This window comes from Gekko japonicus, unplaced genomic scaffold (assembly GCF_001447785.1).
Source record: "Gekko japonicus isolate JY-2015 unplaced genomic scaffold, Gekko_japonicus_V1.1 scaffold1287, whole genome shotgun sequence".
NCBI lineage: Eukaryota > Metazoa > Chordata > Lepidosauria > Squamata > Gekkonidae > Gekko > Gekko japonicus.
The window spans coordinates 107,523-130,912 of record NW_015165862.1 but is presented as its reverse complement, the minus strand read 5'-3'; the positions used below and the strand labels follow the sequence as shown (position 1 = coordinate 130,912).

The 23,390-nt window shown below is 49.6% G+C and overlaps 1 protein-coding gene across 1 annotated transcript in view; it reads left to right on the top strand.

Moving 5' to 3' along the window:
* LOC107110446 (collagen alpha-1(V) chain) overlaps window positions 1–23,390 on the top strand; it is a 291,309-nt gene that overhangs the window by 192,058 nt on the left and 75,861 nt on the right. The window contains exons 26-31 of the mRNA XM_015411231.1: window positions 3,268–3,321; window positions 7,572–7,616; window positions 10,615–10,668; window positions 12,187–12,294; window positions 15,374–15,427; window positions 22,249–22,302. Of these exons, the coding sequence (XP_015266717.1) occupies window positions 3,268–3,321; window positions 7,572–7,616; window positions 10,615–10,668; window positions 12,187–12,294; window positions 15,374–15,427; window positions 22,249–22,302 (369 nt within the window). The remainder of the gene's footprint in view (window positions 1–3,267; window positions 3,322–7,571; window positions 7,617–10,614; window positions 10,669–12,186; window positions 12,295–15,373; window positions 15,428–22,248; window positions 22,303–23,390) is intronic.

The window sequence follows — 23,390 nt, the reverse complement described above, 5'->3', positions numbered from 1 at the left end:
TTTTTTTCGGAGTCATGTACCACCTATACATCATTTTATAACAATTCTCTCTAACATTGGTACAAGGCGATATCTTAATAGAATTTTTCCACAAATATTCCCAGGTTTCAATAGACACTTCCTTATTCATATTTATCGCCCATTTTATCATCTGCCCTTTCACAGTCTCATCTTCTGTATACCATTTTAACAACACTTTATACATTTTAGAGATATTTTTTCCTCCTCCACTCTCCCAAACCTTTTCCATCTCATTTTTTTCCTCTCTAAAACCATATTTCCTTTTATCTGATTTAAAGAGATCAAAAATCTGCATATATTTCAACCATTCGGATTCATATTCAATTTCATTCTGCTTTTTCATTACCCATTCTGTTCCCACTTTTTTAATTAGATCCTTGTATGGCAACCAATCTTTGTCTCTATGTCTTGAGTAAGATGTTAACACTTCAACTGGTACAATCCACAATGGTCTTACATCACAAAAATATTTTTTATATCTCATCCATACCACAAATAATGCTTTTCTTACCACATAAAGCTTAAAAAAGCTATCCATTTTTGTTTTGTCATACCATAAATATGCATGCCAACCAAATCTACAATCATGGCCTTCTAACCCCAATAACTTATCATTTTCTAGTTTCACCCACTGTTCCATCCAGGTTAGACAGACCGCTTCATAATATAGTCTAAGATTTGGTAGTTGTAGCCCACCTCTATCTTTGGCATCACAAAGAATTTTCATCTTGATTCTCGGTTTCTTGCCTGCCCAGACAAACTTTGATAGTTCTTGTTGCCACTTAAGTAGCAAATCTGTCTTACTGAGTATTGGTATTGTTTGGAACAGGAACATCAAACGTGGTAGGACATTGAGCTACTAAAATTCTGAAGGGCCCGATGTCCCGCCTACACTACACAATACAGACATGCCATATGAAATTTAAAAACCCCAAACATGCATAGGAATTGTCATGGGAAAGAGGCGATGCAGAGGGGGTTCAGCTGCTTGCTTTCTGTGACCTTTTCCTCTGGCCCTTTCCCCAAGTCCTGGTAAGCACCAGTGCTTTTTAGGACTCTCCTCTAGGAATTTTTCATAGTTTATTGTGCTCCCAGTGGTCAGAGATAGTGTATTTAGGAGGGGTGTGTGGCTCTTGGCATGTATGCCCATCCACTTTTACCTGTGTTAAGGAGGTCTTGCAGATTGTTATATTATTTCATGGACTTGCAGAACTGGGAGTGGTGGCGCAGGCGGTAAAACGCCTGCTGGTAACATCAGTGAACAGCTGCTACAGCTGTTCGAGACCCACCACGGCCAGGGTGAGCTCCTGGCCCTAGTCCCAGCTCCTGCCCACCCAGCGGTTCGAAAGCAATTAATATAAGTGAGTAGATGAATGGGTACCTGCCCTTAGGTGGCGGGGGGCACCCTCCACGTACGGGTGTGTGTGGCAGGAGCAGTAGAAGCGACTGCAGCGGCGGCGGTGACGGTGGAAATGGCGGCGATGGAGTGGCGTAGCGTCGGAGCGGCAGAGCGAAGGCAAAGCGGAACAATGGAGGTGGAGACAGAGGCGGAGCTACAGAAGGACGTGGTGACGTGACACAAGCGCAGCAGAGCTGTACGGACGTTAGCTGGGCTGTAAGTCGATACGACCCATATACCAGACGGGCCCGCCGAAAGAAAGAAAGAAGAAGCTGCCGGACCGGACGACCACACCAGGAACCGAGCACTAACACCCGAAAAGACCGCCTGGGAAGAACAACCAAGAAAACCAGCGAGCCCTGCCACCTGGGTGCCGGTAGCCAGCCTTGTAGACATGTGGCCTTAGCTAGGGATAAATTTGGAACTTGTAAGCCGCTCAGAGACCCTTTGGGGTTGGAGCGGGGTAGAAATTGAAGATATAAATAAATAAATAAACCTGTTTACGCAGAGATGTCTGCCAATGCCACAAGAAGCAGAGGCTGCTTTTCAGTATCTCTGTCCTCAAAGCATGTTACAGTAAAATGTAGAAAAACGACAAATACAAAATTACAAATAATTAGCTGCAGTATATCTATTTCTTGTTAAAATAAAAATTACAATGCCCCAGGTAAACTGCTGTCTGCCTCCAGCCTTACAGATGTCCTTGGGAGCTTTGGTTGCAAAACTATGTAGCAGCTGATTTAGGAATTGTGTCTTAAAACTGTACAATGAACAGGGCAGATAGAATTCAGTATGGAAAATAAATCAAAATTCAGTAGCCATGTTGGTCCCTAAAAAAATTCTCAGAGGTAGTAGTATAATGCTTTGGTTCAAACCCTCGAATTCTACCACGCAGAGTGCCTGCTTCCAAAGCAGCATAGAACATGGCTGGGGGGGAGCAAATGTACTCCAGACCGTGCTTAAGACAGCGAGGGAAGAAGGTCTTGCTTGCAGACAGAGGCTGAAGGAATGTGCAGAGGGTAGACAGACAAGCCAATGGCAGATCTCCCACGGGAAGAATCAGCAGCTGCTAAAATCCACCCGCAGCATGAACTGACACCCAGGGAGTGGAAGAGAGAACACAGCAGTCCTTGTGTCCCGCCTGCAAGACTGGCGAACTTGGCTCCCTTACCCCCACCCCCCTTCACCATGAATGATAATCCTTCGGGGGCTTGAGGAGCTCCCTGGACCTGCAAAGTCAAGAGGTCATCAAGCACTTGATGGGCAGCTGTCAAGGACAGCTTGCTGAGATGAGTTTTCTGGGTCACAAGTTGTGCAGGCCTGCCTGATACCCGCACTCACGGAGGCTGGTTTTTAAAAATATGGAAGGCATGGTTACTGTAGAAGCCAAACCGAGTAGCATCGCTTGGTGACTGGGGGGTGGGACAGGGGTGCATGAGCATGCAGTCAGTGTTTGGATAAGGAGCCAAAGTTCCGTGTAGAGATTTCATAAGGTCCAAATGGCATATTCTTATTTATCTTCCTCCCCCAGCATTTGAATCCCCCTCTTTGACAGCTACATTTGGCCATCTCCAAAGTAGATCAAGATACTGAAATGCACATTCACGCAGACATCCTGCCAGTGCTTCATTCACGGTGAAGAAGACATCCGTCTCACTGGGCCCCTAAAAACTCCCCTGAAAGGGAATGCAGCCACGGGACTTAGTCTTTCTCCCCAGCAGTGATCTTGGCCCACATTGGCTTCCACAGCCACTGCCAGCTGCACTTACCTGGTGCCATTAGGGAGCATTTGCCTCAGAGAATTTCCCCTTTGCAGCATCAAAACGTTTCTTTTCTTTTGGTTGCAGGGTCCAGCTGGCCCCCAGGGCCCGATTGGATATCCTGGCCCTCGTGGTGTCAAGGTAAGAGAGCTGGGCCTCCAGGTTCTGCAGAAGAGGGCAGTGTCATTGAGATATAATAACTAGAGGTGTGCACAAAAAATGGTATTTGGGGGGGTTCAGGTATACCAAATCAGAAGAATATCGGTATGTACCAATATTCCTGAATCCTAATATTGGTATTATATTAGGATTCAGGAAATAATTGGTATTGCCAAATTTATCTAGCTTCATTATACCCTATGGGGACTGTCCCCATAGGATATAACGCATACTCGATCCCCAAGCCGCGCCACGTGCCAGTGAACTCCGAGTGGCCAGCAAGCTCGCCCACTTCCAGGTGAGTTCGCCAGCCACTCAGAGTTCACTGGCACACAGTGTGGCTTTGCAAAGCTCCCTTTACATGGCAAGAAGCCATTAAACCCCTCTGTTTCACTCCCCCCTGCTCCAGAGCAAGGAAGCAAAAGGGAGTGCTGAAATTGCTTCCTCCCATTTAAACTTTAAACAATTTAAAGTCCACCTGTCAGCTGTTTGGTTTAAATGAGAGGAAGCCTTTAAACCCCTCCATCCTCCCAGTGAGAGCTGAAATGGCTTCATTCCATTTAAACGGAACAGTGTGGTTGGTCTGCCTTCAGTTGTTTGGTTTAAATGGGAGGAAGGCTTTAAACCGCTCCATTCCCCCCACAAAAAAAGGGAGTGCTGAAATGGCTGCTAGGCTTTTAAACTGAACAGCTGACTGACGACTCCGCCAGTCAGCTGTTACATTTAGATGGCTGGCAGCTCGGGTTTGGTATAGCTGAAAGCACCTGAATAAAAGCCGAATCAAATTGGCTTTTGGGGGGGCTCAGCTGTATCAGTAGCCGAATACAGATCTTTCAAAGCCCTCTTGAACAGCTAGGTATGTGTTTGGGGGGGGGGGGTTCTGTCTCTCCCATGGGTGTGGGAAGCAGGACATGAGGGGCAATAAGCCAGTGTTGTCCATTGTCTGCCCTAGAGAGACTGTGCTGCATAGAGGGAGTGGGGCCCTCCCTTTCTTTCCCCTGCCTGGCCCATCCTTTTGTGGCCAGCTTGTCTGCTAGAAGACAGGTCAAGCACCAAGGGCCATGGAAGCAGCCTGGATCCACAAGGGAAGTGAAAGGCCTGTGTAGTGTCAGAGGAGGGGAAGGGGCCCTTCTCCAGTACCTCCCTTCTCTTGGTCTTCTGAAGTTCCCTGCTTTGGCTCCTTGGAGGCATCCAGGTTGGAGCCCAGAGCCAACTCAGTGAGGGCCATGGCAGAACCCATGAAGAGGTGCTGGTTGTTAACCCCATGTTTATCAGGGTACAGCAGGACCAGTTGGGGTTTTTGCCTCAATCTCTGGATTATTCTAGGCATGTGTAGAGACAGAGATTGAGGCAAAATCCAGAGATTGAGGCAAAAACAGTAGTCACAACTAGGGACCCCTAGCCACCCATTGGCTCCTGTTGGGCAAGTAGGGGAGACTGCCTGCTCAGTCAGCAGGGACATGCACACCAGTGTCTGTCTTGGGATATGCAACTGGATGGCTCCTCACAACAGGAGCGCCTGCACGAACCTCCTTGAAGGGGGCTGAAGCTCTTCTTTAGATGACGTGAGGCTTATGGAGGAGAACTTCCTGGGAGTGGACTGTGCCGGGGGTGTGCTGTTCAAGGATTATCATTCTGATTCCACATTGGAGCTGGGGAGAACAGGAGCATCAGTTCCATTAAATACAGAGAGTATTGTTATCGATCTGGAAAACTGGGTGGGGAAAATTTTCTGTTTTAATAAATATGGGAGCAGTACTCTTCAAAGTTAACAAAGGGAATTAAACTGATGGTTTTTAAATCACCGCCCCCCCCCAAGGGCCCAGGGACCCAGCCCCCTTTGCTGTTCCCTTTGCCCCAGCTGGTCTGTGGCTCATCGGTCTTCCTCTTGGCCATAACAGTGGCCCTTTGAAAGGGCTGCTGCACCACAGACCGGAGGAGCACGCTTCCTTCCCCCTAGTGGCTCCTGTGGCCTCCCCAACGTGGTTCCCAATTCTAATATTACTGGGAGTGGGAAAACCACAACTGGGAATCGTCAGGGTAGCCCTACGCACTACCGGATGTATCCAGTCCAATTTTGCCACGTTGGCAATACCTGATTGCACACCCGAAGATTGGGTCCCGTCTTTGTCTGTGGGTAGGGCAGTGTCGCCTGGATCTCCTGCCTTGGGCCTCCGTGGGGTGCAGTGGCTACTGCTGAGTATTGCAGAGGAGACACAAGTGCAGCCTAATTCTCCCTTGGAGAGTTTGGGGGGGGCAGTAAGAGTTACAGAAGCACTAGTTCCAAAGAGTGATTAACACATGGAATTCACTGCCACAGGAAGTGGTGGCGGCTACAAGCATGGGCGGCTTCAAAAGGGAATTAGATAAGCATATGGAGCAGAGGTCCATCAGTGGCTCTTAGCCACAAGGTATAGATAGGGGCTCTGGGGCAAGTGATGCTCTGTCTTCTTGGTGCTTGGGGGGTCAACAGTGGGAGGGCTTCTAATGTCCTGGCCCCACTGCTGGACCTCCTGATGGCACCTGGTATTTCTGGCCACTGTGTGACACAGAGTGTTGGACTGGATGGGCCTTTGGCCTGATCCAACATTGGCGTCTCTTATGTTCTTATGTTCTTAAGCACTTTCTAAGCTGACGTCGGCAGCCTTTGGATCCAAGCCCCGAGCAATCTAACGAGGCAGGCCATAAACCGAACTCTGCTGTGGGAGAGGCCTGCCTTTGAGATCCCACCCGTCTGGCCTCTGGTGGGAGAGGCGCCCCCAGCAGGCCCTTTCCGAGTGTCTTCGGCAAGTGGGGCAGGGTCCTTCTCTGGGCGACGTGGGCGCGAGCTACAGAGGGCTTTGGGCTCCGGAAAGGGCGCCTTAAATTCAGCGTGAATGCTTGGTGGTGGCTGCTTGTGGTCTTTCTTCAGAGTCCGAGCTCTGCAACCAGTCCCCGAGGAGAGCCAGATGCCTCAGCGGAAAGGGAGGTGCTGTTGCCTGCTGGCAGACGTGCGTGCAGCTTGTGGGGTGGAGGCTGAGGGAGCTCCCCAGAGTTCCTTCATCTCTGGCTGCAGGCATAGCGTCATCTTGCCACAAGAGGGTGCTCTGCCATCTGAGTGATACGCATCTCTTATTTTAGCCTCACAGCTATCCGGTGAGGCAGGGTAGTCTGGGTAATGGCGAATGCCCAAAGGCACCCAAGGAGCAGCGGTCTGACCCGGCTCTTTCCCACCTAGCACTCTAGCCGTTACCACACCCTTCAGTGGTGAACTGGGACATGAGATACGCAGCTGCGTGCATGCGCGTGCACAGGGATGTCAGTTTCTTGGGCTTTATCAGAACTCTTTTGCCTGCTCTTGAAATGCCTGAGATACTTCAGCAGAGCAGCACAGGCCTTTTACTTTGCATTTCCTCTCTGCCCCTAAATGTGTCTAATTTTACCAAAGCCTGTTTAGGTTCCTTCGGAATTCCTCTGTTGTTTCCCCATGCAGGAACGTCAAAAAAAATGACCTCCGGTTTCACTCTAGGTGAAATTCGGTGGCCAGCCTGCGCTCCACCCTCTTGGGGAGACTGGGTAGCCCTGCGCAGCTTTCCTAGTGTGAGTTTCCAAGATCATGAAAATATCCCTCAGCTACAAATGTTTTGTGGCAGTAAAGTGTGTGAAGTGCTGAAGTCTCCGTTGGAAAATGTGCCGTCTTGTGCTGTGACATTTGTGTTTTGGAGCCTCTGTTTAAAACCCACACCCACACCCCTCCTGCCTTGCTCGTTATGTTCCGTGGAAGGGAATGTCTGTTTTTCTCCATCCCATCTTGGAAGGTTCGATGCAGCAGCATCACGACTGAATGGCCTCTATAACGAGGCAAGGGGAGGCAGTGGAGTGGCCTCGGGTGGCAGATTTGGGGCAGTGCCCTCCTCCGCCTTTGCCTCCCCTCATGCCATCAGCCTCGCCTTCCCACTGCCGCCTCCTCCTCTGCATCAGCCCCCCACCCTCGCTGGTCCTCCTCCGCTCCTCCAGCCCCCAGGCATCTTTCAGGATAGCACAGCATGCCACCGTGTCCTGGCTCTCCAGGTCTCGTAAGGGTTCGGGAGGCCCTCTTGGGCGGGGGACCTGTCTCGAGATGCCTGGGGGAGGAGAAAGAGCGGGTCTGGGCTGAGGCCGCAGGGAAGGCAGCCCCAGGTGGCCTCCTCCCTGCAGGGTTATCATTTGTAGCCCTCCTAATCCCTTTTTGTGTGTTCTCTCCCCCTGCCAAGGGAGCGGATGGCATCCGTGGCTTGAAAGGGACCAAGGGCGAGAAGGTAAGTCAGCTCTGAATTTGCCAACTGACACAGGGTGCGTCTTTTGCAACCAAGGGTGTGCCTGTAGTTCCTGCAACATTCTCAGCTACGTCACCAAGTCTCTCCTGCATGGTGGGGTTGCCCAGCAGGGCTCTAGCTCCCGGACAACCTTTGCAGTGTGCAGAAATTCAGCAGGGAATGCTTCCTTCCTCGCTACATCTCCATGCCTTCCAAAAGCTGCAGCTGTTGACTGGCAGGTCTATCCTGGAAGCGCTGCTGTGGGGCGAAGCCTTTCCTCCTCCTCACGGTCCTGGCAGCACCAGCAGCAGCACGCAAGACCCTTTTGCTTGGCATCCAGGGCCAGGTCTCTGCCCAGGCAACCAAAGCCGTGGCAGCACTGCTGGGGGCAGTGGTGGAGAAGAAGGCGCAGGAGCGGCTGATGTCCAGAGACCCACCCAGCCACCCGCTCAGTCCCAGGCAGGGCTGGTGGGGCCTCGCTCCCAGGGGGTCTGGCCAAATGCTACTCCTGTGTGCCCCCTCCCCCCCCATGTTGGATGGCTTGGCTGCTCACCAACATCATCTGTCTCATTCCAAACTGGACTGTAGACTGTGGATTAACAGATGCACAAAATGGAGTGTGGGACGGATGGGGGGGATTTCTTTACAAACCAGAAAAAAAACGATCTCAGGCTTGCAGTAAAATCTGAATCCTTTTTTTAAAAATGGGGGAGTAGAAGTCCCCAAAATAAGAGACACAGTGACTGTGGCTTTAAGAGAAGGGACGCCCACTGAGCGCTCATCACCATTTTGATGGTTTCTGGGCAACTGCAAGGCTGAGCCTTCCGAGCCCTGTTTCCCGGAGGTCAAAGCCATGCGGGGGGAGCAGGGCTGGGCTTGGAGGAGGCCGGAACAGCCCCGGGACGGGTCCTGTCCCCTCCCCTGCCCTGGCCCCAATGGAGGAGGACTCCTCCCCCCCAAGGACAAGCCTGGCAGTGGCCCGGGTCACTTGCCAGCAGCCACCCCCCAACGGAGCCAGGCTCTTCCCAGGGAGGGAGGGGTTGTGCCAAGGGAAGGGGAGGCGGGAAAGCTGAGAAAGGTCAGCCGGCTGGTGGGTAGTAGGAAGGAAAGAAGGAAGCCAGGAAAGGGGAGAGGCTAGGGGGCCTTTTGGGGAAGGGGTGACCTTCCTGTGGCCAGAGCTCAGGCACAGCGAGGGCCAGCGAGGCTCCCTGCCCCCCAGTAGAGGGCCAGTCTGGGCCAGAGTCCGGGTAGGCAGGGGCCGTGTCCGGAGAGCAGGGTCAGGGTGCCGGGCGAGCCCAGAGCCACCCTTGGTACTGCCGAGGTGGATCTACGGCATTCAGAGCTGTATAGTGGGAGCAGCACGGGGTCTTGCCTGCCTCGATGCCTCGATTCATGTCTGTGTGCTTAACTGGCATCCTCCTCAGTGTGGAATTGTGCTTTTCCAAATTATACAGTCTTCGGAGGGGTTACGTGTAGCCGTTCCCTTCCATTTGATTCTTGTATTTGGGAAACAAATCTGCTTGTGATCTCTTCTGAATAGCGAGTTTGTAAGCCCAATTATATAGTCTATAGTCCAATTATAGTGGGAGCAGCACGGGGTCTTGCCTGCCTCGATGCCTCGATTCATGTCTGTGTGCTTAACTGGCATCCTTCTCAGTGTGGAATTGTGCTTTTCCGAATGCAGTCTTTGGAGAGGTTACGTGTAGCCATTCCCTTCCCTTTGGTTCTTGTATTTGGGAAACAAATCTGCTTGTGATCTCTTCTGTATCGCGAGTTTGTAAGCCCAATTAAATAAACAGGTGTCTCTGATTCATACTTTTCAGAACCCTGTGTGACTGAACAACAACAACAAGCCCAATTAAATAAACAGGTGTTTTTGATTCATACCTTTTGGAACCCCGGCTCAGATGCTGGCCGGGGGCAGGGCGGGGGGTACAGGGCGAAGCAGGACTAAAGCCCCAGAGGCAGCCACCGCAACAGCCACTCGTGAAAGCTGCGCTTAAAGGGAGTTTTGACAAGCCAGCACTCTGGTATATGGTTATGTTTTCCCAGAGGAGGAGTCGAGACTGTGTATTATTCTGGCCTTGTTCCAACCTTAAATCTCCCCTCTTCCTTTTGTTCATATCCTGTAGTCCATCAGTGGCAAAGCTGACAGTTATAACCAGGGAGCTTGCTGTGAGGGACCTTCCAAAAGCACCGGTGTTGTTTTTGGGTCACTGTGTCCACGTTTTAGCACCTGACGGCCTGGCTCTAGGACTTGGTATGCTATCGATTGGAATTCTGCAGTTAAACCTTTGCTGAGAAATATTAGCACCGTCCTTGAGTCTCTCAGAGAAGGCAGGCACGAAACGGCCTCTGTGGAAATAAAACAAGTTATCCTTCAAAATAATTTCTTGCAGGTGCCAGCAAGTTGTTGTTATTTATATCGACTGAGCCTGTGGTTGAGGAGGAAGAGGAAGAGGGGGGTCTAGATAGGAGGGGGGTACAGCTTCAGAAATATGTCCCTCACGCCAAAAGCCGCCTTCTTCCTCCAACAAATAGACCCCAGAGTTGCAGAAACGTCTCTCTAGGGTTTGATTTATTTTGGTATGTGAGGTTTGTAGCTTTGTTTCGCAGGGACCTTATCTTTCTTTCTCAGAGAACTGGGGGGTGGGTGGGGGGGTTTCTCTCCCAGGAGGCTTCTCTTGCCCAGGACAGAGTCAGCTTGCTGTGGAAACTGGTCTACTTCCTTTGCACTAGTTTTTGGGGGATTGCTTCAGGGCTGCCATTTTCCATCTGTGTTCCTGGGAACTCTGTGGTTCCTCCTTGACTGAGAGGATCTTCGTGCAAGTCGCCACCATTTGACAGGCTGCCCCCGAGGCTGCAGAGCCAGAGGGACGTGCTCGATAGCACATTCTGTTTGTGAACCTCCATGGACTGGCACTCTTTCTCTGAGAAGGGGAAGGGAAGGGAAGTTCCCTCTCTTGGTAATGACTGTGGTTTTCCTGCTGTTCTTATGCAGGGTGAAGACGGCTTCCCCGGATTCAAAGGCGACATGGGCATTAAAGGAGACAGGGTGAGCATTCACAGGTGTGGGCGCATTGGGGCTCCTTTATAGGACCAAGGTTTTGATCTCAGGGCTGAAAAGAACCCCGGGGAGCTTTGGGGGCGAGGAAAGCTGAGTGACTTGTGCTTCCTCTCCCGGCTGCTTCTGGGCCTGTTGCGAAGGTGGAAGTCATGTGCATGTCCTCTCGATGCAGCGAAGCACGAGAAAGAAGCCATTGTAACAGGCTGCTGCAGGGAATTCCAGACCTGCCTCAGAGCCCCTTTGAAGGGGAAATGCGGGTTACAGATATTTTAAACCAATTAATTGACCACATTGAGATTGACTATTTCATCAGGGGATGGAGTCGGAATGTTTCCTCCTGTTCATTCCTGCCTCGTCCTTCCCTTCAGGCTCTGTGGCAGCTGGCCCACTCTTTGGAGACCAGGCCTCACGCTGGCCTGGGCCTCTCTCCTGGGAACCAGGAGGGAGCCAGGTCCAGTGCAGAGCCCACTTGCTCCCTCTCATGAAGTAGTTGCTTGTGCTGGAACTGTCAGTTTATGCCCTCAGAGCTACATGGTCAGTACAAAGTTGTCCCACAGGGGAAAATGAGACCATTTTTGCTGGGTTTCCATGCAGCAGAACAACCCTCTTCCTCACAAACTGTATGCTATGGGAGGCTAACTGAGGATTCCTGGGAATTCCTGCTCCTCCGTTTTCGTAAGGGTCAGCAACTTTTCATGTGTGCTTGGGAGACAATAGGATTTCCAAAGGAGAGTCAAGGTTGAGGGGAAAGGCTGTTGACGGTCTTGAAGAAGCAGCCAGACTCTCTGGGCATCGCAGGGAAGCCATGAGGACAGCCGCGCCTCACTCAGTCTCCTGTGGCAGCTCTGCCAGGGCACACCCCCCCGCAGCCGAGAGGCCTCATTGCCCCTAAATGCTGGGTGTTGATCCTGCCAGCACACTTGGCAGCTGTTGGCACAGCCTCTGCAGGGCCCCACCTCCCCTGACACACTTGTCTCGTTTTACACGGTGAGTGTGCCCTTTCTCTCTCTCTCCGTTCTCTTCCTGCACAATTTCCCAGAGGTTTCATTAAAGCAGGAGCCTCCAGATTAGCCTCAATCTTTCACTTTATGCAAAATTAAGTGTTAATTTTAGCCCCAAATCTAATCACCCTTCTTGGCTGTGTGAAACATACACACACACACACACACACACAGGGCTGGTAAGAGGCCGATGAAACACACGACACAGTTTGCCTCAGCAGCCTGCATGAATAAATGTTTCTCAGATAGAAGATCCACAGATGGATAAATAATATATGAGCGCCCACAGACTCTGAAGTGCAGCTCACTTCCTTTACACAGTTTGCTCTCCTTAAAATTCTGCGGGTGTTTCACTTGAGTAGGAGCTTCCAAACTGGCACTGAAATTTTGCTTCAGGCTGGAGTTTAGTGCCCACTGTATTTAATAATGCCTTTAAATAATGCCTTTCGTTGTAATACGGAGCAACAGGGTGGAGAAGCTCATCTCACTTCCATCTCATTAACAGGGTGAAATTGGGCCCCCCGGTCCACGGGGCGAGGACGGACCAGAAGGCCCAAAAGGCCGCGGGGGCCCCAATGGAGACCCCGGACCACTCGGCCCTGCCGGAGAAAAGGTAAACGCCCCCAGGCTTGAGGGGGGCCACGGACTGTGCTGGGAAGGCCACAGGAGGACGGGGTGGTCAGAATACGGCCCTGCGTGCCTGACCCTTTTTCTTCTTAGCCCTGCCTCTGTTGCATGTCGGGCCTTGCAGGGACCAGAAATGTAAAGACACCTCCTTGAGAAATATATTCCTGATCATTTGTGCTGGTTCAGACTAACCCCCCTGGAACAGTCTCCCTGAGAGATGTTGCTGGTCGTCTGGGTCATTTATCTTTGCTCACAGGTCCTGCCAGTTTGGTGTAGTGGTTAAGTGTGCGGACTCTAATCTGGGAGAACAGGGTTTGATTCCCCCCTCCTCCACTTGCACCTGCTGATGTAACCTTGGGTCAGTCACAAGCTCTGGCACAGCTGTCCTTGAAAAAGAGCAGTTTCTGTCAGAGCTCTCTCAGCCCCACCCACCTCACAGGGTGTCTGTTGTGGGGAGGGGTTGACTTGTGCTTCCTCTCCCGGCTGCTTCTGGGCCTGTTGCGAAGGTGGAAGTCATGTGCATGTCCTCTCGATGCAGCGAAGCACAAGAAAGAAGCCATTGTAACAGGCTGCTGCACGGAATTCCAGACCTGCCTCAGAGCCCCTTTGAAGGGGAAATGCGGGTTACAGTTTGGTGTAGTGGTTAAGTGTGCGGACTCTAATCTGGGAGAACCGGGTTTGATTCCCCACTCCTCCACTTGCACCTGCTGATGTGACCTTGGGTCGGTCACAAGCTCTGGCACAGCTGTCCTTGAAAAAGAGCAGTTTCTGTCAAGAGCTCTCTCAGCCCCACCCACCTCACAGGGTGTCTGTTGTGGGGAGGGGGAGGGAAAGGAGCTTGTAACTCTGAGACTCCTTCGGGTAGTGAAGGGCAGGGTATAAATCCAATCTCTTCTTCTCTTCTTCTTCTAAACCCATTAATTGACCACATTGAGATTGACTATTTCATCAGGGGATGGAGTCGGAATGTTTCCTCCTGTTCATTCCTGCCTCGTCCTTCCCTTCAGGCTCTGTGGCAGTTGGCCCACTCTTTGGAGACCAGGCCTCACGCTGGCCTGGGCCTCTCTCCTGGGAACCAGGAGGGAGCCAGGTCCGGTGCAGAGCCCACTTGCTCCCTCTCAGGAAGCAGTTGCTTGTGCTGGAACTGTCGGTTTATGCCCTCAGAGCTACATGGTCAGCACAAAGTTGTCCCACAGGGGAAAACGAGACCATTTTTTCTGGGTTTCCCTGCAGCAGAACAACCATCTTCCTCACAAACTGTATGCTATGGGAGGCTAACTGAGGATTCCTGGGAATTCCTGCTCCTCCGTTTTCGTAAGGGTTAGCAACTTTTCATGTGTGCTTGGGAGACAATAGGATTTCCAAAGGAGAGTCAAGGTTGAGGGGAAAGGCTGTTGACGGTCTTGAAGAAGCAGCCAGACTCTCTGGGCATCGCAGGGAAGCCATGAGGACAGCCGCGCCTCACTCAGTCTCCTGTGGCAGCTCTGCCAGGGCACACCCCCCCGCAGCCGAGAGGCCTCATTGCCCCTAAATGCTGGGTGTTGATCCTGCCAGCACACTTGGCAGCTGTTGGCACAGCCTCTGCAGGGCCCCACCTCCCCTGACACACTTGTCTCGTTTTACACGGTGAGTGTGCCCTTTCTCTCTCTCTCCGTTCTCTTCCTGCACAATTTCCCAGAGGTTTCATTAAAGCAGGAGCCTCCGGATTAGCCTCAATCTTTCACTTTATGCAAAATTAAGTGTTAATTTTAGCCCCAAATCTAATCACCCTTCTTGGCTGTGTGAAACATACACACACACACACACACACACAGGGCTGGTAAGAGGCCGATGAAACACACGACACAGTTTGCCTCAGCAGCCTGCATGAATAAATGTTTCTCAGATAGAAGATCCACAGATGGATAAATAATATATGAGCGCCCACAGACTCTGAAGTGCAGCTCACTTCCTTTACACAGTTTGCTCTCCTTAAAATTCTGCGGGTGTTTCACTTGAGTAGGAGCTTCCAAACTGGCACTGAAATTTTGCTTCAGGCTGGAGTTTAGTGCCCACTGTATTTAATAATGCCTTTAAATAATGCCTTTCGTTGTAATAAGGAGCAACAGGGTGGAGAAGCTCATCTCACTTCCATCTCATTAACAGGGTGAAATTGGGCCCCCCGGTCCACGGGGCGAGGACGGACCAGAAGGCCCAAAAGGCCGCGGGGGCCCCAATGGAGACCCCGGACCACTCGGCCCTGCCGGAGAAAAGGTAAACGCCCCCAGGCTTGAGGGGGGCCACGGACTGTGCTGGGAAGGCCACAGGAGGACGGGGTGGTCAGAATACGGCCCTGCGTGCCTGACCCTTTTTCTTCTTAGCCCTGCCTCTGTTGCATGTCGGGCCTTGCAGGGACCAGAAATGTAAAGACACCTCCTTGAGAAATATATTCCTGATCATTTGTGCTGGTTCAGACTAACCCCCCTGGAACAGTCTCCCTGAGAGATGTTGCTGGTCGTCTGGGTCATTTATCTTTGCTCACAGGTCCTGCCAGTTTGGTGTAGTGGTTAGGTGTCCGGACTCTAATCTGGGAGAACCGGGTTTGATTCCCCACTCCTCCACTTGCACCTGCTGATGTGACCTTGGGTCAGTCACAAGCTCTGGCACAGCTGTCCTTGAAAAAGAGCAGTTTCTGTCAGAGCTCTCTCAGCCCCACCCACCTCACAGGGTGTCTGTTGTGGGGAGGGGAAGGGAAAGGAGTTTGTAAGCCCCTCTGAGACTCAGAGTGAAGGGCGGGGTATAAATCCAATCTCTTCTCTTCTTCTCTTCTTCTGCAGCCGCCCTGAGCCTCCGGGGTAGGGCGGGGTAGAAATTCAAATATAAATAAATAAAATAAAAGCAGTTGTGCTTGGGCTGGACCCCGGCCTCTCAGCCGAGCTCCATCGCCATTTTAAAGTCTTCCCATAGCAATAGGTTCCCCCACCCCCCGCCCCACTGTTTTCCCTAGATATGCTAAGATTAATCCTGGCGTTTGCTTAGGCATATTTATATCTTCTTTTAAAAAGTTTATTGGTTGTTTTCTGCAGGGGAAACTTGGAGTTCCTGGACTGCCAGGTTATCCTGGTAGACAAGGTCCCAAGGTAAGCTTAAAAAAATTAACTGAAATGAATTTCCATGAGGGTGGGGGATTGTCTTAGGCCCATTGTTTGTGCTGGTCCCAGAGCTTAGGGCGGAAGAACTGCAGCCGGTGCAGAGGGGTGGGACGGTGGGGTGATGCCCCAGCCTGCAAGCGAGAGGACTTGCAGGCAGATATCTGCAAGGAAAAGAAGAGGAGCTGTCCTTGCTGCTAGGCATTATGGGAGGGAAACGGGTGCTTCGTGCTGATGCCGGTGGGCCATGGTCGTCTGGATGGTGTTGCCTTGGGAGCACTTCTGTGGCCACGAGAGGAGGTGGCAGAGAAGGGAAGGGGGCGAGATCACAGCAGAAGACCAGGAAGGTGGCCAGGGGAGGGGGCTGCGCTTTCCTTGGTGCCCCAGCTCCTGGGCTGAGACCCCTGTCACCTGTCTAAGCCCACAGTCTTTTTAAAAATACACTTTTTGCCACCAATTTAAATGACAGGCAGCAATGAGAGATGTAGGCAGGTAGCACTGACTGTGCAGGGCCAAAGGGCATTACAATCAGGCTGCACAAAAGGGAACATAGACAAACTGCAGCAAAAACAATAACATTATGAAGTTAAAAACACATTTGAAAACACACAAGCACCTTCCTTATGTACAGAGAAAGTGTTTCAGTCTTTAGGCGCCGTTTGAGCCCACATTTTCTTAGCTGCCAAGGCAAACGGCCACTCTGCAAGAGAGATTCTGGTCCATATCAGAGAAAAGAAGAAAGGACACCAGCACCACATCTCCACCACAGAAGAACGTATACCGTTTACAGTTTCAGCAAAGGGCAAAACAAAACATGCCGTGGAAGATCTTTGGGGGGCCAGGCTCCACAAATGCGCAGACATGCAGCCATCACTGTCCGGGTGCAGCGTGACCATTTAGGAACAGTAGAAGGCCTGGTTTGGAACCGCGCAGACATTCTGAAACTGGTGGAAGTAATATGGGAGGGACAGGAGGTTCTTCCATGTTCCGTTTGAACCAGGGAGAAAATCTGGAGCAAGAGACTGTGTTTCCGCCCAGCCTGGCATTGACCTTAAGGATCCATTTCATGCACTGGAACCAGGCAAAGGGATGCTGTGGGAGTCATCCCCTAAGGAAGAGCAAAGAAAGAGATCGTGATGAGTGAAGCAGAGCAGCACTTTGCCCTGACAGCTGGGTGACAGAGAGACGCCTTTGCTTTCTTCAGAATCTGAATAGGGCCAAATGCAATTAATAAGAGCAAAAGGTCACTGTTACTAAATTACTAACATTTGTACGCAATTTCCCAATTATTTTTCTGTTTGCAGTACTTCACCAGAAGTGGTAAATATCCCATTATTAATCTATATACTAATTAACTCATTTAACTGGTACTTATAACCATTTACAATGCAATCCATGCAATGACAGTTGCAGAGAGCTGCTTTGGAGATTGCATAGACAGTGACTCCTTCGGTGGGAAGCGATCTGGACTGCCTTTTTCTATTACTGCAAGGCATTGGTTCCAGAATAACTGCTTGAGTCTTAATTCACAACTCTGAGGGAGACATCAGAAATGCTCTGAAACCTGGGACAGCAGGTCAGGTCGTTGGTGGTCTCTGTGAGATTCTACAAGGAACACAAAAGAGGCTTCATTAGTAGAGTACTCATGGACTTTGAAGTGTTGAGCAGCTCTCTGCAATTGTATGGATTGCATTGCAAATGGTTATTAGTACCAGTTAAATGAGTTAATTAGTATATAGACTAATAATGGGATATTTATCTCTTCTGGTGAAGCACTGCAAACAGAAAAATAATTGGGAAATTTTGGACAAATATTAGTAAACTTTTTGCTCTTAATAATTGTTTCTAAGACACCACGGCCCCACCATATTTTTGTAGGGCCAGATGCAGGCAGGCTCTAATTGAAGGTAAACCCAGTTCAACCCATGCTAAAGGTGCTGAGGCAAAGCTAAGATTCTCTTTCAAAAGAGATGTTGAATACTTCCCAGAGTTGCAATTAAACACCCATTCCAACCCCAGATCTCTATACCATATATGAGCTGTGGAATGGCCTTTACTCTATAACAACTTGAAAGCTGGCTCAATCAAAAATCTTCCTTTTAAGCTGCAAAATTTCAAGACGGCACCTGTGGTTCTCAGACTTGGAGCTCCTGTTATCTCCAGGTGGGCTTTCCTAAAAGTCACCCCACTGTGTTTGATGGAGTTGCCATCTGTTGACCGCTTAGATCTTCAGGGTCTCTTCTGAAAGATCTTGGTCTTGGCAAAATTAGTATTTAAAGGTTTGCCGTTACAGAAATTATCCAGTTTATTCAACATCCTCCTTAAACTGATGCCAGTGAAGGACACCCACTCCATATTGTCCATGTGTAAGAGGACTGATACTTTCTAACGTCTCAGGGATGGAGGAAAGAATTAGAGGCCTGAAAACATGGAACAATATCACTGAAATACAAGTTTAAAAGCACTGAGGTCAAAACCCACCCTGTTTGACCCCGCAAGTAATTAGAATCTCCTCGGAGAGCCTGAAGTTGATTCTAGCAAGATCCCGATGGGAAGCTGTGTTGATCTGAAGCAGTAGAACAAATTTAGATTTCAGTGGGGGCACCTTTAAGACCACCAGAGGTTTGTTCAAGGTATGAGCTTTTGTATGCGGGCACACTTTTTCAACTATTTGAAATAGTGTGCATGCACATGAAAACTCATGCCTTGAATAAACCTTTGCTGGTCTTAAAGGTGCTACTGGACTCTAAATTTGTTCTATTGATTCTAGCAAGTTTATCAGAATGAAATTCCTGTAACAAGAGCAACAAATGTTTGCCCATATTTGTGCCTGCTAATTTTGCTGACTCAAGTTGATTTTGATTGACTGAGTTGAAGGTAGAGGTTAAATCTACAAACACCATGAACATGGACTTGGTGGGGTCCTTAGTACTCTATGGAGCCAGCTGATAAAAAGCCAAGTAATAATCAATGGTATCTACCCCTTTCCTGATCCCTGTTATTCAGGATGGATTACATGGTTGGAGAACTCTCAGTCCTCTAATCTGTGCAGCAGAAAGTTGTTGTACAATTTGGAGGTTATATCCAACAAATTGGATGATAATTTTTGGGAACCAATTTGCAACCCTTTTCAAAAGCTAGGCCAAAACAGGTGTCTAACAACCAGAAGAATGCCTATACATTTCTGGGGAAATCAGAGAGGTTCACCTGCGGACTTACCAAAAGAAAGAGAAGCAATAAGACCAGGGGTCGTTTCGGGAGTGCAAGGAAGCCCCGCGAAGGTCCTCCCTGGCCCCAGGCAGGCAGGGGTGGGGAGAGGCAGGGAGGAAGCAACTTACCCTCCCTCTTCTCCTGCCTCCTCCTGGCTGAATGAGGGCCAGAAGCGGGGCGGCCGGAAGCAGGGGGCGGGGCTTCGTCATGTGCCCCGCCCTCCATACCTCACCCGGGGGAACTGCGATCCCCCGCGTTCCCCCCCGAAATGACCTCTGAATAAGACCCCCAGTTTCAGACTTGGAAATGGGAAGCCATTAAGGTAAAGAAAGCATTTGAAAGAGTGGAACCTGTTCCAAAGACACTGGTGTAGGCCCGGAGGGGTACCATATACTGTGTGTGCTATATTTTGTATGCCAGTTTCTTGCAGAAATCTAGGCATCCCAACCAAGAAAAGACTTACCTAGGCTGAATGATACAAGTTCCCAAAACCAGGACTCTTTCTTATGTTGAACATTTAAACCTACTTCCTGTCATTGCAGTTTTGCATAATTAAGGTTCCTTGTTTTCAGAAGGTTTTTATAAGTAGACCTTAGCTACATGAAGTAATTAGAGGACATTCCAGATTTTTTACCAGTGAAACCACCAAGTATGATATACTACCGCTTTCTTAGCATCCCTACATTGTCAGTCAAACCACCCTCAACCTGGGGATTAAGTGATTTGAAAGGGTTTGTTGTTGATAAATGGGTGTGAGAAGTTGAATTATGATCTCAAAGCTGTTTGTGGCCTCAGAACCATCACTCAGTAGCTCTTGTTGAAGAGTCTTGAAGGTTCCGTCCCTCAGAGTCAGGGCAAATACCAGAGGTAACTGAGAGGACCAGCTGAAATCCTGCTTGTGGATCATGTGGGGAGTTAAGGAAAATGTTAAAGACCAGCCCTAAGCTTAAGGGGCAATGACTGCTTTCAGCCCTGTTACCAGCCCCAAGGCAGGGCCTGTCAGGCCAGAGTGAAGAGGAAGTGGCCTGCACCTCAAGAAGGGAGATATGTAGATGTGCCCCCTGAGACATTGGACCTAGTACCATGCAGGCCTCGCCCAATTTGTTAAAGACCCGGTCCTGTGAAACCTGATTTAAAAGAATAGCCGATTGTCGACACACCTTGCAAAATCAATTAGGCCAAACCAATTCTTTTTTTTTTTTAATTTAAAGTTTTTTTATTTTTAAACAGTAAAAAGAACAAAATACAGTGATACCAAATATCAACAGTAGACTCAGATAAGGTAATAATAAGTGTAGAAACTCTGTTCAGATATGTTTACATGCATTGAATAACTTAATAGTATTTTGGGGGAATTCTGGCACTTAGATCAGCACATAAGATGAAATGAGAATTAGGATATTGAAAGGACATATTGTGCAAGGAAATATTCAGCCTGTCTCAGAAATTCTCCATGGCTAGAGTTTTTGAGAGTTTGGGTGGGATAAAATCAGTAATACAAAGCAGTAATACAAAGCATGTGGCTCCACAAATTATATTCAGGTTTTACTGATCCAAGGTCCACTTGTAGGCTCATAAGTGGACCTTGGATCAGTAAAACCTGAATATAATTTGTGGAGCCGCATCCCAAGGAGTAAACATCCACAGATCCACTGGGACAACCGTTAGCAACCCCCTCCTGTCTCTCAGACCTTTGTGTGCGTTTTAACCGCTGGGACAATGAAGGCAGGATCGGCCGGAGTGTGGGAGGACTAGGTGCCAAAGACAAAGTTTCCTGCCAGCACAAGATTCACAGGAACACAAAAAATCAGCACCATCAATGTTGTCGCCCCACCCCATACGATAAATGTGAGCCCCATGCCTTAACACCTGCAGTACTTTTAGCTTTCTTCAGCTCTCATGAGATATTTTGCTTGAAGAGGGCCTCACTTCTCCACCCGAATTTGTCCCGAATTTCATTTTAGGTGATATGGGTTAAGGTTGAAACTTTTTTGAGAAATTTCAAAAATTCTGTCACTTTCTAAATGCTTGCTTTAAAATCCCCGCCCCCCCCCCCAATATTCGGGGGAGCAGGAGCCTCCAGATTTCTCCCAAACTGAGGCATCCATATATTTCAATTGTGGGCAGTTTTATCTCATCACTGCAAATTTCGAGGAAACATGAATGAAATATGCTAATAGTAAATGCCCCTCAGGTGCTGCTGGGGTGAAGCTGTTTCATCAGCCTTAAATTATTAAGCAGAGATGCCACTTTGGGCGCCTGCAGTCTCCACCAGAGGAGCGTAGAGGGCCGCGAGGGACTGCTGCATCAAAACACGGGCAGCCCTGCTGCTCCGGGGCCGCCCAGGAAAGGCTTTGATGCCGGCATCAGCTGCCTCTTTCTCCGCTTCCACACTAAGAGCAAGAAAAAGAAAAATGCTAAATCTGGGCGCCTGCATTATTCTGGATGCAAATAGCTAGATAATTAATTAAGGAGAATAACTCATGAGAAGATGGCCCTTTAACATGAAAGCGCTGACTCCATTAGTGAGATGAAAGGCAGTGGCAATGGCTCCACGCCCCTCTTCGTTTGGGTGGTTGTCAAACGCTTCCTTGCTTCCCATCACACATGAGAATTCCCTGTGCATTAACGAGCGGGCTGCAGCCTGGTTATCATGCCCTGGAGGTGGCTGAGAATGTACGTTTTTGTTAATGATGTGATTTCTTCTTCTGCTTTGCTGAGAATCACATTTTATTTTTCTTGTTTAATACTTGGAAAAACAGGCGTCTTCAAAGCAGTAATTAACCTCAGAAGTTTGTTTTTTTCCCTCCTGGGGTATTTTTTATCTGTTGCTGCCCCACCCCTCCATGTTTCCATATTTTCAGCTCACCGGTCGCCAGCCCGTTCACAGAGGGGTGCTGTGCCAGTTCATGCCCTGGTCTCTCTGTCTCGGGGCCTCATGTGTCGCCACCCCTGGCCTAGGAGGGCATCTCTTTATGCCCTTCCCAGTAGCGCCTATTAATGCAGCTGTGGGGTGCCTGAGTTGACCCAGAACCTGCTCAGGTGCTGGCACTGAGCTGTGGGCAGCCCACCTGGATCCGGGCCTGCCTGGGTGGGCCAGAGTGGGAGGGAACCCTGGCCTTGCTGTGCCAGGATAGCCAACTGTAGGGCTGATCCAGGGGAATGCCATTCTGTGACCTGAGCCAAGCCGAGGGGGCTGGGGGGTGGGGAGCAGCAGCAGAAGAGCAAAGCGGGCAGATGACTGGGCGGAGCCGTGGTGCTAGTCATCTCCAGGGCACGGTGCCAGGCCTCAAGGCAGTGCAGCTTGGGAAACAAATGAGTTGCCAGGGTGAAGTCCACTGGCAGGCAGGAAATGGGGAGGGGGTCTGGGGTCTGCACTCGTTCCTTGGGAATCCCCAAAACAGAAGCACCCAAATTGTCATTTCCAGCCCGGCTGTGAACAAGCCAGTGAGCCGCTCAGTGCTCCTGTGGAGGGTGGGAGCAGGTGTAGGACCTGGACCTTGCCCTGAACAGCTTTCCTGCCACAGATGACCACCTGCTTCCTTCTTATGCAGTTTCGGGAGAGGTGGAGAAATTGTCTTTGTTCCTTTCTTTTTCTCCAGGGGTCCATTGGATTTCCAGGGTTCCCAGGCACCAATGGAGAGAAAGGTGGAAGGGTAAGAGTGCTTGGGGAGATGGGGACTTGGCCTGATCCTGCTTTCTGGTGTTCTTTGCTTTCTACGGAAAGTCTGTTTTCTCAAAGCAAATTTATGATGCTGACTGAATCGTTCATAAAAACCCTCCAATGGCTCAGTTCTATCCCTGGTGAGAGTTGGGGGTATCCTCTAACACTAGTTTTCTCTGTCTAGTACATACTTAGCCTGTCCTTTCAGGGCGCTCAGAGCAGCATACATGATTCTCCATTCCACATTTGATCTGGATTGGGGCCAGTACCAACGCCCTGGAGAATAATTCTGTGCACTGATACTTAATATACTTGACATAGAGAAGGATGTGAAACCAGGACATAGTAGGACTCATATCCTGGAGTTCAGGAAAGCTGATTTCAAAAAACTCAGAGAAATATTAGGTATGATCTCATGGCTGGAAATGCTGAGGGGGAAATCTGCACAGGAAGGATGGGAGATGCTGAAAAATGAAGTGCTTAAGGCACAATCGCAAACTGTTCCGGTGAGAAAGAAAGGTGGGAGACGGGTAATGAAACCAAGGTGGCTGAACAAGGAACTCTCTGAAGAGCTGAGACTAAAAAGGGAAATGTGCAGGAAATGGAAGGAGGGACAAATTACTGAGGGTGAGTACAAGAAGCAGGCTCAAATCTGTAGGGATGGTGTCAGAAAGGCTAAAGCGCAGATGGAGCTGGGGCTTGCGAAGGATGCTGAAAATAACAAGAAAGGTTTCTATGCCTATGTTCAGAGCAAAAGAAGAACAGGGATGGGGTAAGCTCATTGCTAGGGGACAATGGTCAAGCCTTTACAAGGGATGAAGACAAAGTGGAATTACTTAACTCTCACTTTGCATCAGTCTTTAACCGTAAGGCGAGCTGTATACAAACTGAAGAATGCAGGACATATGAAGGAAGGAGGAACTGCCAGTCCAGAGTAAGTAAGGAGATGGTTAGAGAGCATCTAGCTGCCTTAAATACTTTTACATCAAATATTTAGATATCTGCAATCATAGAAGAATTTTTACCCTATTAAGATACAACGCCTTACCCTCAGCCATAATGGAGGCCAGATATACTAGA